This window comes from Thunnus thynnus, chromosome 22 (genome assembly GCF_963924715.1).
Source record: "Thunnus thynnus chromosome 22, fThuThy2.1, whole genome shotgun sequence".
Taxonomy (NCBI): domain Eukaryota; kingdom Metazoa; phylum Chordata; class Actinopteri; order Scombriformes; family Scombridae; genus Thunnus; species Thunnus thynnus.
In genome coordinates this window covers 15,190,394-15,206,535 of record NC_089538.1, presented here as the reverse complement: position 1 = coordinate 15,206,535, position 16,142 = coordinate 15,190,394, and the positions used below count along the sequence as shown (strand labels likewise).

The 16,142-nt window shown below is 37.4% G+C and overlaps 1 protein-coding gene and 1 pseudogene across 1 annotated transcript; both read right to left on the bottom strand.

Moving 5' to 3' along the window:
* Nucleotides 1-97: 97 nt before the first annotated feature.
* Nucleotides 98-7,779, bottom strand: LOC137174140 (thialysine N-epsilon-acetyltransferase-like; annotated as a pseudogene).
* Nucleotides 7,780-8,904: 1,125 nt separating this feature from the next.
* Nucleotides 8,905-11,863, bottom strand: LOC137174139 (thialysine N-epsilon-acetyltransferase-like). Its single transcript, XM_067579259.1, has 6 exons — nucleotides 11,462-11,863; nucleotides 11,112-11,163; nucleotides 10,826-10,909; nucleotides 10,583-10,684; nucleotides 10,379-10,419; nucleotides 8,905-10,173 (listed from the first exon to the last, which is right to left on the bottom strand). The coding sequence occupies exons 1-6, from the start codon at nucleotides 11,522-11,524 to the stop codon at nucleotides 10,006-10,008; spliced, it is 510 nt and encodes a 169-aa protein (XP_067435360.1). The 5' UTR covers nucleotides 11,525-11,863; the 3' UTR covers nucleotides 8,905-10,005.
* Between the last annotated feature and the right edge of the window lie 4,279 nt (nucleotides 11,864-16,142).

Below are 16,142 nucleotides of genomic sequence, written 5' to 3'. Positions count from 1 at the left end.
CATAATTTCCATGCCAGATTACTGTCAAAGCAGCTGAAAGGTCAGCCAGTCTAAGAAGTAGGTGAGAGAGATAATCAAATACCAAAGACACAGCACCTGCAGTCAAACTGCCTTTAATGAATCATGCAAAACATACATGTATGGGCCACACACCCACTATAGCAATGAGAGTGAGGATTAAATTCATACCAAAGAGGTGGTCACACAAGAATGCATATTTGGTAAGATGTGATAAGGAAGGCTGTGTTCAGCTATGGCTAGTCACGCAGGCAACAGGTTCTGAAATCTTCAAGGACAAGTTTTCCAGCGTCATATATCACTGACACTGACTGAAGAATCTCCATATTAGTTAAAATAATGCTACAGTGGTTACCAGTATGTGCTGTTCTCATGTACTCAGAGTGAAGTGATACTGTTTCAATCAAAGTTATGTGCACGTTATGTTCATGCTGTCTTTGTCTTAGCTTTCCACAGATGGATGTCTGTCCATGACCTTTCCAAAAAAACCAAACTGTTGATCATTAAGTTTCTTTCCTAATGGGTACATGTCCTTTTACAGCCATCCACTGTCAAGGCTTTCATACACAGCTGAACTCAGCCTCCATACATAGATTAAACACACAGTTTATATGACTACACATACATAGGTGATCACACAGTCATATGATTAATGCAATCATTTCCCTAACATTACCATGAAATTTGCTGAACACCTTCAAAGGAATTAAACTGAAGTATGATTGTATTAAACAACACACAAAATGTTATCCTACATCTTAAAAAGAGCAAAATCATCAGTATGTTTGTTCCATCCAACATTTTAATGTTGTAGTGTGTAATAAATATTGCAGCCTGTAGAGGCCCCTGGTGAGACTTTAGACTTCTTGCTATGTCTCTGGGTGCAGTTTCAAGTTATGCTGACCAGTTTTGTTTAGATCAATTTTCAGATGTATGTGGGAGCAACAGAAATACAGTAGTACAGCATCTCCATTGGAGTCCAACTGATTCATTTAGTTCACAGTTTATCACGAGAACTCTCTTATGTACGTACACAGCATAAAAAGAAGAAAATAGTGCAAATGCAACATTGTGCTTCACAAGAGCTCCTCAGCTGGAAGACAAGGGGATCATAACTTTAAAGTGATGTAATACCAGAAACTCTTTTCTTTTAATCAACAGTCCTACAATGGCTTTAGGGTGCAAAAGCTTTTTCTGAATTTTTGTGCACAGAAAAAAAATCATTTAATTTCTGAATGATGATGTGTTGGTGGTGCAGAACTGTTTCAGAATGGAAAGCTTGACAGTAGCGTAGCAACAGTAACTAAGGAGGGTGGGGCTTAGCGAACGGTCATATTCAAATATATTAGATTTTTGAGAAATCAGCATGATAATTATGATTGTCAAGATTTGGAACAGGGCTTCTGAGTGGCGCTCTATCCCCACATTGTGTGAATCGACCTCATGGTTACAAAGATCAAGAGGTCATGAGCCCGGTGTCGGGTTAAGGTTGGGCCAGGCGCTCCAAAGCCTCTCCACTGCAGCTCATATAGTGGTAGCCCAAGTCAGCCGTGACGTCGGAGCAGCCCTGCCTGAGGTAGAAGTCCAGAGACGATTTGTTGCCGTTAAGAACAATAAAGTTGAGCTTGGCCGGCAGCGAGGCCCAACTACGAGACAACAGGAGGACAGACATGAGTACTGCTGTTCTAGAAATTTCCAGTAATGTACATGATCTCCAAGGCATATTATACGTTATTTTGCATGTTTAACTAACAAAAATTACCTACTTTGCATAAAGAGAGAACAGATTTAAAGTACATTTCCATTTCTGAACTGTCACAGTTAAATGATGGACTCATGTTTTACCCACCTGTGCTACCTTGCTCATGAGTGCTTTACCGATGCCCTTCCCTGAAAGACAAATCATGCATTATTTGATATTTTATGTGCTTTTTTTTAAATATTAAAGCTTATTTTCTACAGGCTATTATCACAAATTATATCTATCACACAAAAACAATGATAATTATGGAAATATCATCGGTTCTAATGCATGTTTGAATCAGCGTACTGTACCTCTGAACTCAGGCATCACGTACAAGTCCACCATATACACAGCCCTGCCCTTCCATGTGCTGTAGGAATAGAAGTAAAGTGCGTATCCTATCTTCGTATGGCCTGAAAGCAAACAGTTGAAAATGTCAAGTCTGTGCAACAGTTTTACAGTAATCAACTTTGAACAGCAGCTTAATGGTTCAGTATTTATAAAACTGGTATATTCATTCTACTAAATTGGCACCGCTATACTTTTAGCCATGTTTTATACCATGTTATCATACCTGCACATCTCCTAAACATTTTCTGTTTGTATCTTTGTGATCTGATCTCATGTATCAATTAAACAATTACTCTTGATTGATTTGCAATGAAAGTCATCGACCACAGATAGTTAAAAAATGAGTGGAACACAACATCCATAAATGAAAGTTACTGGTTTATTCGTTAAGCACAAGTGGATTACTTCAAGGAGTAATCATTAACCAATCTTCTGTTTTTTTTTTACTTTCAGTTAAACTTCTCCAGGTTTGTTGGATATTGATAAGGTTGACAATTTAGGAAAATAAAATCCTCTATTGCAGTAATAACAAAGACTATAATATTAAACAAAACTGGCAGCTATCTCAGTCATGGGATATGTAGGTGTAGTGAGTCACACAAACACAGACAGCCACTCATCAGTATGTTGTCTGATATCAAAGTCCAGTGAGCAGCGAGAGACGGTGACTGTATGGAAAAAAGGACTGAGTCATAGAGGAAAAAAGGCCGAGCTGGACAGCAGAGTTATGTTAATGTTCTCATTACTGTATTCTGAGGAGAGGCAGTGCTTTAGCTTTGTTATGTAAGTGGTGTGTACGGAGAGGGTGTTGGTTCACTATCAGCCACTATCGCTTTACCTACTATGACAAGTCATATTGTCTGCTATGAGAAAGGTCTGTAACAGTTTATTACTATTAGTAAATTTTGTAGATATGAGAACTTTTTTTAACATGTCACTGTTCTAATGTTATGAGGTACAATATGACCATATTTACTGTAGAAATCTCATCCTAAAAAGCTTTTTACTTACTGTGCTCCATAACAGCAATGAACAACAGTCTCAATCTACATGAACCTCATACCACCTCAGACTTCTGAAGTCCCCTGTTAAGTATAATATTGTACCCCATAAGTAGGCATACTATGTAGTTTTCCTATCCAATGTTAACAGTTAAAGTTGAAACGGACAGGTTTGTGGACTGGTGTGATTCTGAAGAAGTTGTGTTAGATCCCAGATCAACTGGAGCTCATACGTAGTTCTGTTTCCATACAACACCATGACATCAGATGATGGCTGGATTAACCTCTTATGGGGCCCTGGGGCAAAATTTTGTTGTTGGGCTACTATTGAGCCCCACTATGCATGGTAGTACTCTAGAGTTGAAATTAGACAATTAATCAATTTGCAACAATTTTGATAATTGATTGTTTTATTTTTTTTTTTTTAAGCAAAAATGCCAAGAAGTTAATGTTATCAAAAGATCTATTGACACTGTTCAAATGCAGGGCCAGATTCACAAAAGTACTTAAAAGATACTGTAGCTCTTAAACAAGTAGTACATGCAGCAAGTTAGCTATTAAGTGTGTGACATCAGAGTGATACAGGCCTAAAAGTGGCGGTTCCCCCTCACCTTCTTTGCTTCTGTGCCGTTCAGGAACCTCAGCAATGATTCCATGGAAGAACTGGTTCTTGGAGAAGCCGTCTTGCTCCAAGTCTGCATGTGAAATACAGAGACACTGCCAACTTAAATGCAATATACCATGATAGCCTCTGTGTCTTCTCAAATAATCTTGATTTTTGGTTTGACATGCTTGCATTGTTGATTTCTGGTTGACATCGTGGGTGTATGTGATGTGTTGTTGTGTGTAGATTTGTCTTTTGTATAATGCGACCTGTGTGTTTTTTGCTTTGTAGAGTTTGTTATTGTGCTGTTATATGTAAGGCACTACAGATGAAAATTAGCTTGAAGCTAAATCTGGTACAGTGCATCATTTATGCTGTACACTGTCCCAATAGATAAATATAATACAATCTGTTAGGAGTGTTTATCTCACCCCACTGTTAGTGAGTGTTACTGTGTGTGTGATAGGTTCATGTTGATTTTTGCTGTCTACCCTTTCAGTCATGTCATCCGACTTGAAACAAAGTGTGGCCTCCTTTGGGTTTTGTGAAGGTCAAATAAATCTAAAAGTAAGGTCAAGGCAGAGAAAGAGACTACAGTAACTGGACTTTTAACAGATCATTTTACAGTGTTTATTTGCAGTCTGACGTAAGTCGTGACGCATCAACCATTTTCGGGTCCAAGCCGGTCCCCAACTCTCGTCTTTTCAACAGTGCCCCTTGTTGTTTGAATGGATCTGAGTCAAAAAAAACTTTCTTTATGGTAAGTTCTTCAATACATTGGCGTTATGTCAGATAAGCTATAATCATTTTAGCAGGCTGGAAACATATTTGGCAGTTAACCAGCAACGCTGCAGTCACTGGTCAAAGTGACCTGGCACAGCAAGCTGGTCACTCTGAAGACACCTCATAACTTCTTCTTGAGATAGCAGCTGTGTTTGATGATGCAAATAATGAAACACAGTGTTTAATACCTTTTTGTTATGTGTTGCCAAATCAGGTTTAGTGATCCTTATATATTCATTTTTTTCTTTTTGACTCAGATCCATTCAAACAATAAGGGACACTGAAGAAAAGACAAGAGGCTGGGACCGGCTTGGACCCAGAAACTGTTGGTACATCATGATTTACATCAGACTTAACAACCAGATTGCAGCGAAAAATCCCCCTGCAGCCCAAAAAGCATTTTCCCCCACTTCAAACTGCAAACAATGTCAATTATGACTCTTTCTATTATGAATTTTTGATCCTTTTGACTTTTGATTTATTACCTCAGTAAATAGTTTCCGAATGAGTTTATGGTCTCATTGTCTAGTTTCAGATCTTCTTCAATACAGCATGATGTTCATTTTGTAAATCATGGTCCCATTTAGAGTAAAATATACGATAAAGCAGGGCTTCACGGTGTGGCTACCTTGCAATTAACAAGTTGGCACCACAGTGACAACGTTGATTACATAACGTAACCATTGTGTAACCCCAGATTCACAGAGTATAGGTGTAGCGGCCGCTATTTCATAGTATGTTTTCAGATCATGAAAGTTAATTGTAACATTTTGATCGCCTAAAAAAGTCTTGTTAAGTGTTTGGTTGAACTAAAAGACCCTCTAAGGAGTCGACTGTTCAGTTTTTCCAGTAAGTACATTTTACTTTTATGGTTTTAAGCCTGTTTTTTGCTAGCGACAGTTAGCATTAGCATGATCACAGTTAACCATAGACTAAAAAAGAAGACTTGGTAAAAATGCTTAAAATTGACTGTTTAGTTTTACTCAGTTTAATCAGATTTAATTCATATGTTGGCTTACAAGTTTGTTGAACTCAATTTCCTCTATTTTTCACTTAGTCTTTACTCAGCTTACTTGTTAACATTTTAGATTAGGGGGATACAAAAGCACAAGCGTAGGTTATCCCACTCCCACAGACCCACAAACTACTAATGATTTATTCATCAATATTTCATAATTAACTTATCATTTATAGATGACTTACAAGATATTTATGATATATTAACATACCATTAATTAATCATTTACAAAGGTATATTGATGTTTTGGGTTTTTTTGCTGTTGGTTATTCCAACGTGGGTGCAAATAGCATTGTTGGCTACTGACCCCTGGGTGCTAATAGCATCTGCCATCATTTTAACATGTGGTCTATGTTAGTTTTGTTGATATTCATTACCTTTCTGTGTGATTTTTACATGGTCTGTGACTTTCTCATGTTCAGCCAATTCCTAGGAAGAAATGAAAAATACCATTTAGCCGATCTCTAATACAATATGTCAAATATCATAATAGTATAGCTCTTTAAAATGTCATGAGATTCTGTGGCAGCAATCTAGCAAAACAAAGAAAACGTGAAGAAGATAGGCTGATGTCTCAAACTGCATCTTTATCTAACAAGACTAATGAAATCCTCTCTGAGGAGGAGTTGCCGCAGCTTAGCGGATGTCAGAACGAGTTAGATGATATCTATAGACAGAAGGCCCAAGGTCAAGAGTGAGGTGGATGGAGGAAGGTGAGCAAAACTCATCTTATTTCTTTTGTTTAGAAAAATCCAAACTGAAAAAAATCATCCATAGATGCTTTAAAAATTAAAGATAACTTTATTAATAATCACAAAGTGATTGCTTCCTTTTGTTCAGAGTTTTACAGTAAACTTTACACTTCAAATTTTTCAGAAGAAAAAAACATCTCAACTTCTAAACTCCATTAAAAATTGCAAAGTAATTTCTTAAGATTATAAAGCACTTTGTGATGACAAAATAACTCACAATGGAGTTCTGAACAGTATCCTAAACCTTAAAAACAACAAATTTCCAGGCAATGATGGACTCACTACAGAAGTTTATAAGAAATTTTCAAATGAACCGACCCCCTTTCTTTTTAATGTATTTTCTGAAAGTACTGAACTTGGAGGACAACCAAATACTAATACAAGGCCTTATCACCCTCATTCCAAAATCCAAAAATGATTTGCATTTTTGATTTTAACTTGGTCTCTTATTTACAAGCACTGTTCCTCTCCACATAAATATGTCATTTGGAATAATCATGACATAATATTTAAAAACAAAATTTTTCCCAAATGGGTTTAACAATAATATTCTATTTGTAGAACAGTTATTTAATTCAGAAGGTCTTCTAATTATTTATAATTATTATAATATCCCTGTCACCCCAAAAGAATTTGCCACAGATTTTGGATTGGATTATTTTATTTCAAACATGTTCAATAACAAAATAAAATATATTGGCAACAAAACAAACAAAACATGCTATTCAGTAAAACATTATTTACATAAGATAAGAAATGACATTGATATTAGTTGTTCTTTCTGTGGACTTGATAATGAAATAATTATATGCTTGTTTTGGATCTGCTTTTACACTGCTGGTTTTTGGAAATATTATATTTGTTGTAACATTTCTGTTCAATTTTCATTACTATACAAAAATTTACTGCTCGGTTTTTTATGAAGTCTGCAGTGCAGAACAAAAATCTTTTCATTATCTTAGCAAAATTTCACATTCACAAAGGTACATTTTCCAATCAATCTTTATTTATTTTTTTTATATAAATTAAATGCAGCAATACACTCTATAAACCCAAAAGCTGTTAAAACTCTTGATATGTGTAAATTATGGTTGTCTGAACTGCTTTCTTTTTTTCTTTTTGCTTTCATTATATAGTTTATTTGCCCTTTGACCCTTGGCATATATGTCTATTGGTATTTGTTATTTTTCAATTCTAAAATTAAAAAAAAAAAAAAAGTCACTTCTCTGCTCACCATGATCATCCGTGTTAAGTCTTTGCAGTCCTCCACGTTGGCTGCGCGAATAATGTAATCCATGTCTATTCAGTGTGATGTGATGCTCACAGCACTGTGGAATCCTGGTCTGTTGTGGATCTGGAACAAGAGGCCAATTTTTTTTTTCCTAGGATGGCGAAGTCATGACTCGCCCTACTCCGCCTCTGATTGGCTAGTACTCGTTGCCTTTTTTGGTTGGGTTGGTTAGGTTTAGGCATGAGGAGTGAGATTGGTTAGGATTAGGGTAAAAAAAAAAAAAATTCGGGGTAAGCCAATCAGAGGCAAAGTAGGGCGGGTCATGTCTTCGCCATCCTAGGAATAAAAATATCGTAAACAGGACTGAAGGAAGACGGCAGCAGTCCCTGGACTCGATCAGTAGAATATAACCTTTCTAAACTGGATGAAAAGTGAGCTGAGAGCGCCCTCCTCCTGGAAGAAGGTGACCCAGGGTATCAGCTCCCCATGTGGATTTAGAGGCACGTTAAACGATTATAAGACATCCGTCATGATGTGTTTACTAGCTGCATCTGATGGCTTTATTACTGTTTCACAAATCATTTACTTATTCTTTATAGACTGACTAATTCTTTACAGACAGGTTGTAACTTATCTCTGTCTGTGTGCATGCTGTTCCAGCAGAGGCTATAATAATCCTCTAGAGGGCTCCATTGGCAAAAATGAGCTGTGGGCTTTATACATTTACCTTTTTATCCCTATAAAATTCACATTTTCCCAACTTGCCAACATTTATAACTACAGACTATTGTGGCTTATTAGAAAGTGAGAGTACCTTTTATTAGTGTCTTACTAACATTTGTGGATTTCAGTTCAGATCCTCTGTAGCTCTTTTCAAGGAGGAGAGCGCTCGTGCTGTAAGAGGATATAAACCATCCACAACCTGTAATGTATAATGGCTTATAACTGATATATTATGTTTAATCACAACCTATAAACTCTTCATAAAGGATGTGTTATTACACATAAGTGGCTGGGGTCTGTGCAGTCTACAATAAAGACATATTGTGGACTATTTTCCTTACAAACTCAAGGATGCATCGGGGTCTTAGGATGGCGCTGTCAGTCACTTCTTCAGTCATCAATCTAAATAAACCATGACATTTGATAAGAATGGATTCATGATGCCCTGGCGATGATTTTGCAGAGTCAGATCTTTTGACCTTTCATGCAGCGTCACAGTCCGGTCAGTTTCATCTTGATTTATTGCTTTGATCCAAATGTCAGATTTATTGACCCACAGATCTTTCAGATCCATTTGAGAAATATCTAAATCTGATGGACAGATTAGTGACATTTACTGAACACATTCATTTATAATCTTTTCTATACTGCTGCATGCAAGATAAGTCATAATTTATGTGGCAGATTACTGTCGAAGCAGCTGAAATGCCAGGCAGTTTAGGAAGTAGGTGAGAGAGGTAATTAAATACCAAAGACACAGTACCTGCAGTTCAATTGCCTTTAATGAATCATGCAAAATGTACATGTACAGGCCACACACCCACTATAGCACTGAGAGGCCCCGAGTTAAATTACAGGATCAAATTTATACCAAAGAGGTGGTCACACAAGAATGCTTATTTGTAAAAGATTTTAAATCTCAATGAGAATTTTCCTGGTTAAATGAATGTGTCGATGCAGTGCTAACAAGAGCGATACTCTGTATATAAAGGTTTGGAAGGTCATGTCTTGTTTTAGCCTTTCCAAAAAAAAACCCAAAATGTGTAAGAAATGGATTTAACACTTTGTTTTCTGCTCTAACATAAGCTGCAAGCTAGCAGCTAGCTTACTACCCAGAGCTAGCCTAGCATATTTTCAAAGACCACAGAACATAGAGGATTTGGGAAAGTTTACAGTCCCGCAAGTCTGGCTAAACTTCTTCCCTGAGTTTAGATTTATGTTTGCCAAACACCTCGGTGTAGTCGTCATCCTCAACCTTTCCTTTTGTAAAACTGAAACCTATGTTTCCAACCATAAAACATGCATCCAACCTCTGCTTGTTCAAGTATGTCTTTTCCATAGCAATTACCCAAACATGGTTGTGTTGGAACAAATAAATTATTATAATTTTATATTTATCCAATCTAAATTTACTTTATCTAATTAGTTCTACACTGCAAGACAAACCCTGCTGTAGTATGTAGCAACCATGTGCATTTTACAACGTTCTCATTTTAAAATAAGAGCTGGAAATATCAAAATATTGACTGGAGATTCAGTTTTCAGCCAACTCAATAAGCTAACACTAGCTAACTAGAAATGAGAAGCCTGCTTTTGTTTACTTGTGTGTGAAATAAAACCCTTTTGTTTGAGTATTTTGAGCAATTAATCTACCACCATTATCATGTATAATATGATTGTCAAGTTTTGGAACAGGGCCTCTGAGTGGCGCTCTATCCCTGCATTGTGTGAGTCGACCTCATGGTTACAAAGATCAAGAGGTTGTGAGCCCGGTGTTGGGTTAGGGTTGGGCCAGGTGCTCAAAATCCTCTCCACTGCAGATCATACAGTGGTAGCCCAAGTCAGTCGTGGCGTTGATGCAGCCCTGCTTAAAGTAAAAGTCCAGAGATGATTTGTGCCAGTCAAGAACGATAAAGTTGAGCCCGGTGCAGCCGGCAGCCAGGCCCAGCTATGAGACAACAGGACAGACATGAGTACTGCTGTTCTGGAAATTTTCATTATTTACAGGACCTCCAAGGCATATTATTCATTATTTTGCATGTTAAACGAACAAAAGTGCAAATAACCCAATTTGCATAAAGAGACAACAGGTTTAAAGTACATTTCCATTTCTTAACTGTCGCAGTTAAATGATGGACTCATGTTTTACTCACCTGTGCTACCTTGCTCATGAGTGCTTTACCGATGCCCTTTCCTTAAAGACAAAACATGCATTATTTGATATTTGATGTGCTTTTTTAAATATTAAAGCGTATTTTCTCCAGGTTATTATCATAAATTATATCTATCACACAAAAACAATGACAATTATGTGAATATCATCGGTTCTAATGCATGTTTGAATCAGCGTACTGTACCTCTGAACTCAGGCATCACGTACAGCTCCATCATAAACACAGACCTGCGCCCCAGTGTGCTGTAGGAATAGTGGTAAAGCGCATAGCCTATCTTCGTATGGCCTGAAGGAAAACAGTTGAAAATGTCAAGTCGAAGAGACAGTTTTACAGTAATCAACTTAAGAGAAGTACATGCAGCAAGTTAGCTATTAAGTATGTGACATCAGAGTGATACAGGCCTAGAGTCGGCCGTTCCCCCCTCACCTTCTTTGGTTCTGTGCTGTTCAGGAACCTCAGCGATGATCCCATGGAAGAACGGGTTCTTGGAGAAGCCGTCTTGCTCCACGTCTGCATGTGAAATACAAAGACAACTTACATGCTATCTGTTAGGAGTCTACCATGGTCCCCCCTCCCAACTCCAATAAAAAAAAAGTGAGCTCCCCTTAAAGCCATGACATAGTTTGCACCCTGTTCTGGGTGATAGGTTCATGATGACAATGACAATAACTGAACTTTTATGGTGTATGTTAGTTTTGTTGATATTCATTACCTTTCTCTGTGATTGTCATTTCGTCTGAGACTTTATCATATTCAGCCAATTCCTTGGAAGAAATAAAAAAATACCATTTAGCCAATCTCTAATACAATATCTCAAATATTATAATAGTATAGTAATCTTTAAAATGTCAGTGATGCATCATCAATCATACACTTCAGGTGCGTCTGCGTTCAGATAAACAAACATTTCAACCAATAACATCTCAATAATACAATAGCAGCAACATCGTGTATGCAGAATGATCTACTGACGTAAGCCTGTGAGTCATTTAGGCTACTAAACGTCTTCAGAGTCACATACAGCTGCTCTACACACCTGGACGCACACACGTGTCTGCTCACCATGATCATCCGTTTTAAGTCCTTGCAGTCCTCCACGTTGGCTGCGCGAATAGTGTAATCCATGTCTATTCAGTGTGGTGTGATGCTGACAGTGCTGTGATGTCCTAATCTGTTGTGGATCCAGAAAGATACAACGTGAAAGTATATAACTATATAGGACTATAGGAAGACGGCAGCTGTCCTGCTGTCCCGAGTCCCAGCCTAGCTATGAGACAGCAGGAGGACAGACATGAGTACTGCTTTTCTGGAAATTTCCATTATTTACAGGACCTCCAAGGCATATTGTGCATTAGCTTTCATGTTAAACTAACAAAAGTGCAAACAACCTCATTTGCATAAAGAGACAACAGGTTTAAAGTACATTTCTGTCTCTTAACTGTCGCAGTTAAATGATCGACTCATGTTTTAACCTGCGCTACCTTGCTCATGAGTGCAAGGTAGCGTTTTACAGTAATCAACTTAAAAGATACTGTAGCTCTTAAATGAGTATTAGATGCAGCAAGTTAGCTTATTAAGTGTAATATCAGAGCGATACAGCCATAGAAGTGGCAGTTCTTTGGTTCTGTGCCATGGAAGAACGGGATCTTGGAGAAGCCATCTTGCTCCAAGTCTGCATGTGAAACACAGAGACAATGTCAACTTACAAGCCATCTGTTAGGAGTCTTTATCTCACCCGACTGTTAGCGAGCGCTGCTGTCTGTGTGATAGGTTCAAGCTGAAAGTGACTTTTGCTTTCTGACCTTTCTGTCATGTCATCTGACTTGAAACATATGTGGCCTCCCTTGGATTTTGTGAAGGTCAAATGAATCTAAAAGTAAGGTCAAAGGCAGAGAAAGAAACTACAGAAACTGAACTTTTAACAGATCATTTGCTGGCAGACAGATTACCATAAATCAGGTGGTCCAACTGATTATTAACACTGAACCACCTCTTTTTCCTTGTCCATTAACTTTGAATGACACCATAGTAGGAAAATATGTTTTTTATCCAGCCCTATCCAGATCCCTCTTTCAGAAAGACATTGTCTATTTTTCTTACAAACTCAAAGATGCATCGAGGTCTTAGGATGGCGCTGTCAGTCACTTCTTCAGTCAGTGGGTTTGACATTTCCGCCCATAATGAGAAATCTCAAAAAAGCCATGAAATTTGATGCCCAGAGGATGATTTTGCAGACCTCCTTTTGACCTTTCACACAGTGTCACAGTCTGGTCAGTTTCATCTTGACTTATTGCTTTGATCCAAAATTCCATAAATTATTTTTAGAAGCTATTGGCCATGTAAATTCAATAACATGTGCTGTGGATATTCATGATCCCCAGAGGATTGATCCAAATGTCAGATTTGTTGACCCATAGATCTTTCATCTAAGGCCAGTTAGGCCATATTGTCCCTTTGGTTAAGAGAAATATCTAAATCTGATGGACAGATTACAGGGACATTTACTGAGCACATTCATGCTCCCCAGAGGACAAATCATTACCATTTAAGCACTTTATAAGCTTTCCTATACCACTGCAACACTTTAATATTGTAGTGTGTAATAAATATTGCAGCCTGTAGAGGCCCCTGGTGAGACTTTAGACTTCTTGCTATGTCTCTGGGTGCAGTTTGAAGTTCTGCTGACCAGCTTTGTTTAGATCAATCTACAGATGTATGTGGGAGCCGCAGAAATACAGTAGCACAGCATTAGTCTGGTGTAAATTTGATTATAAAGTAGTGTAGTAATTATATTCAGGCTGTTTGGTTGTTCTACCGAAATCTCAAGTTATTCTATTTAACACCGTAACTTCTGCTTCAGAGCACAAGCTGAGGATTATTTTTATTCATAATGAGGCTGATACAGTACACTCTGTTGGCCTCGTGTGTGTCTGTGTGGGTTATTGTGCATGTGGGTGGAGGGTTGTTTCATCATACTTTATAAGATTTATGCTTTTTTTCCCCCAGCAATAGTTTAAAAAAAAAGAAATTCACAGAAGGTGTCAGTGCCAGAGAGGTTATATTTAGTTCTAATAGCCTGTGATGACGCACATTGTGGACATGTCATCAAACTGTGAACTTCAGAGCCAGAAATAATAATGATCTTATGAATTTTCACTGTTTCATACAGGAAATGGCAAATCCCCCAAAAAATAGAGAGCCAAGTTAGAGGAAGTGAGAAAGCTTTGGTGAGAGATGTAAGGCACCACGCAAAAATGATCAAATGATCAAATGACTGCAAATGAATCAATCCCAACTGTCTTTAAAGAACTATATGGACTGAATGGAAATGATAAGAAGATTTAAGATGGATTAAGCAAACAAAGAAGCCCGTTTGATACATTTCCCTGCCAGCATACAGTTTATGGGATTGAAAAAGGACATTACTCATACAAGAGGAGTGGTTCTTTCAGCAGGTTACATCATTCTCAAATACTAGCTGCTGAACAATGAGCTTCAACAGGCCTGTCAGTCCCTGCCAACAGCTCGAGGGCAAAGGGAACGCAAATGCAGCCCGTCTAAGCATCATTTTACCAAAGATATATGTAAGAAACTCAGCAACATTCAAGTCTTAGAGAAAGATAAAGATAGCACAAGGACACAACCGTGTCACTGCAGAAAAAAAACCTCAAGGAATAATATTAAGTGGTGAAAGTACATGTACTCAAGTGCTGTAGTTATTTGTACTTAACATTTCTTGAGTATTTCCATGTTCTGCTAGTTCATACCTCTACACAGCGTTTATTTGAGGCTTATCTATTTATTTATTTATTTGAGAGCAGTTTTTCAGATTCCAGGAAAATAAAAATTATACTTGTCCACAATGTGCGTCATCACAAGCTATTTGAACTAAATATAACCTCTCCGGCACTAACAGCTATACAGTACGATGAAACAACCCTACACACACACACACACACACAACATGAACATAGACTCAGAGGCCAGAGAATATATATATATATATATATATATATATATATCCATAACTTACACAAATAATGCATCCAGTGAACAGTCAACTGGAGAAAATCACTGCTATCACATACAGACAACATGCTGCAACAGACTAATGAAGAGACTGAGCAGGACCTGAGTCAGGTCTCTTATCAGCTCAGGTGTGGCCTGTTTGGTTGAGGCTAAGTCTGATCCACCTAGGACTGGGCAGGAAGGAGGCTTTTCAACACATATATATATATATATATATATATATATATATATATAAATATGGTATATACAGTTTATTTATATAACATAACATTCTGATACAGATCCATTCTACATACTTTTACTTTTTATACTTGTAGTGTATTTTATCTGTAAAATTTTGAATGCAGGAGTCTTACTTGTACTTTATATATGGTTTTGTTACTTAAGTAAAAGTTGTGAGTTCTTCTTCCACCACTGAGTATCCTGTTATTATGTAATGCTAGTCAATGATGGAAAAGTTATTCTTACTGGTTGACCAGCAGGAGAAACAATCTGTTAAAAGAAACAAGCAATAAGATAACATATGAATATGTTACCTGATTGAATATCTTTGAAAAGTCGTATTTTAAAAGCAGATATATTCAATATTTTTTATGATAACAATGTATCAAATGACAACATGTAATGTGAGAGTCGTCACTCGCAGTGATGACCCAACAGAGAATTATCAGCGACTACTGTGCAGCTCCTCTCGGCTTTATAGAGCTTTATAGTGAGTTTCAGCTCATTGTTTAGTTGTCCAGCTGCAACTTTACTGTTCTGGTTCACTTTCACCGCTTTCATAGCATCGTTTTCAGCCACACTAGGAAGCTGATTTCAGTGAAAAAGCTCTAAAAGCCCACTGTACGTTACCTGCTCAGCACCAAACAGCTAACAAGCCCGTAGTAAGTGACTAGCTGGTGAACATAGTGGAGCATTTAGCAGTTAAAGAGCCAGATATTTCCCTCAGGAGTTGGTAGAGACCAAAAGAAGAGCTAAAACAGTGAATACTGGACAAAAAATGACTCAGTATTCTTCTATGTTGGATTTGTGGGAGCAAACGCCAAGACACATTCTCTGTATGCTTGCATATCTGGCTAATTAAACAGATTCTGTGTAAATAAGCAACTGTTTGCGAACAAGTTCAACATATCATCTTAAAAAGGTTATGATATGTCAGTGTTGTGTTCACAACTTGTTTCCGTTGCCCTTAAATGGCCAAAAAGTCAGTTAATACAGATTTAAGGAATTGTTTGTCTTAAATGCGTCAACTCTCCTTATTTTCTGAGAGTAAGATGAGAAGGTTGTTACCACTTTCCTCTAATTCTCGACAAGAAAATAGATAAGCATATTCCCCTAAATGTCGAACTGTTCCTTTAACTTTAAACTATGTTGTTCTAGTCAAACTCCAGTGCTTGCTCACACAAAAACAAACACCTTTAGGATTTGCATCGTCAAGTTTACCTTAAGTGTAATTATGTGTCAGAATATAGCTTATAAACAGGAAAAAGCCAAACCTAAAGCTTAACTCAGTTACCAACTGATTTTTTAATGTAACAACAGTGTTTATGAACTAAATACTCTCTTTTCAATGCTTCTAATTCAAGTTAATCCTCTCTGTGAGATCCTTTGGTTAAAGAACAGCGTAATGATTTTCAGCGAAATCAGACTTCACAAAAACTACAGCTGGTTTAGCCATGTGTGAAGTCTGGTTTGAACTAATAAATGATGAATG

What these genes read in the sequence shown, in the direction of transcription:
- LOC137174139 (XM_067579259.1), bottom strand. Translation starts at nt 11,524, where the DNA reads ATGGATTACACTATTCGCGCAGCCAACGTGGAGGACTGCAAGGACTTA. An exon ending in AATGACAATCACAGAGAAAG is followed by an intron (nt 10,910 to 11,111) that starts GTAATGAATATC and finishes TTTCACATGCAG; the next exon opens with ACGTGGAGCAAGACGGCTTC. An exon ending in ACAGCACAGAACCAAAGAAG is followed by an intron (nt 10,685 to 10,825) that starts GTGAGGGGGGAA and finishes GTTTTCCTTCAG; the next exon opens with GCCATACGAAGATAGGCTAT.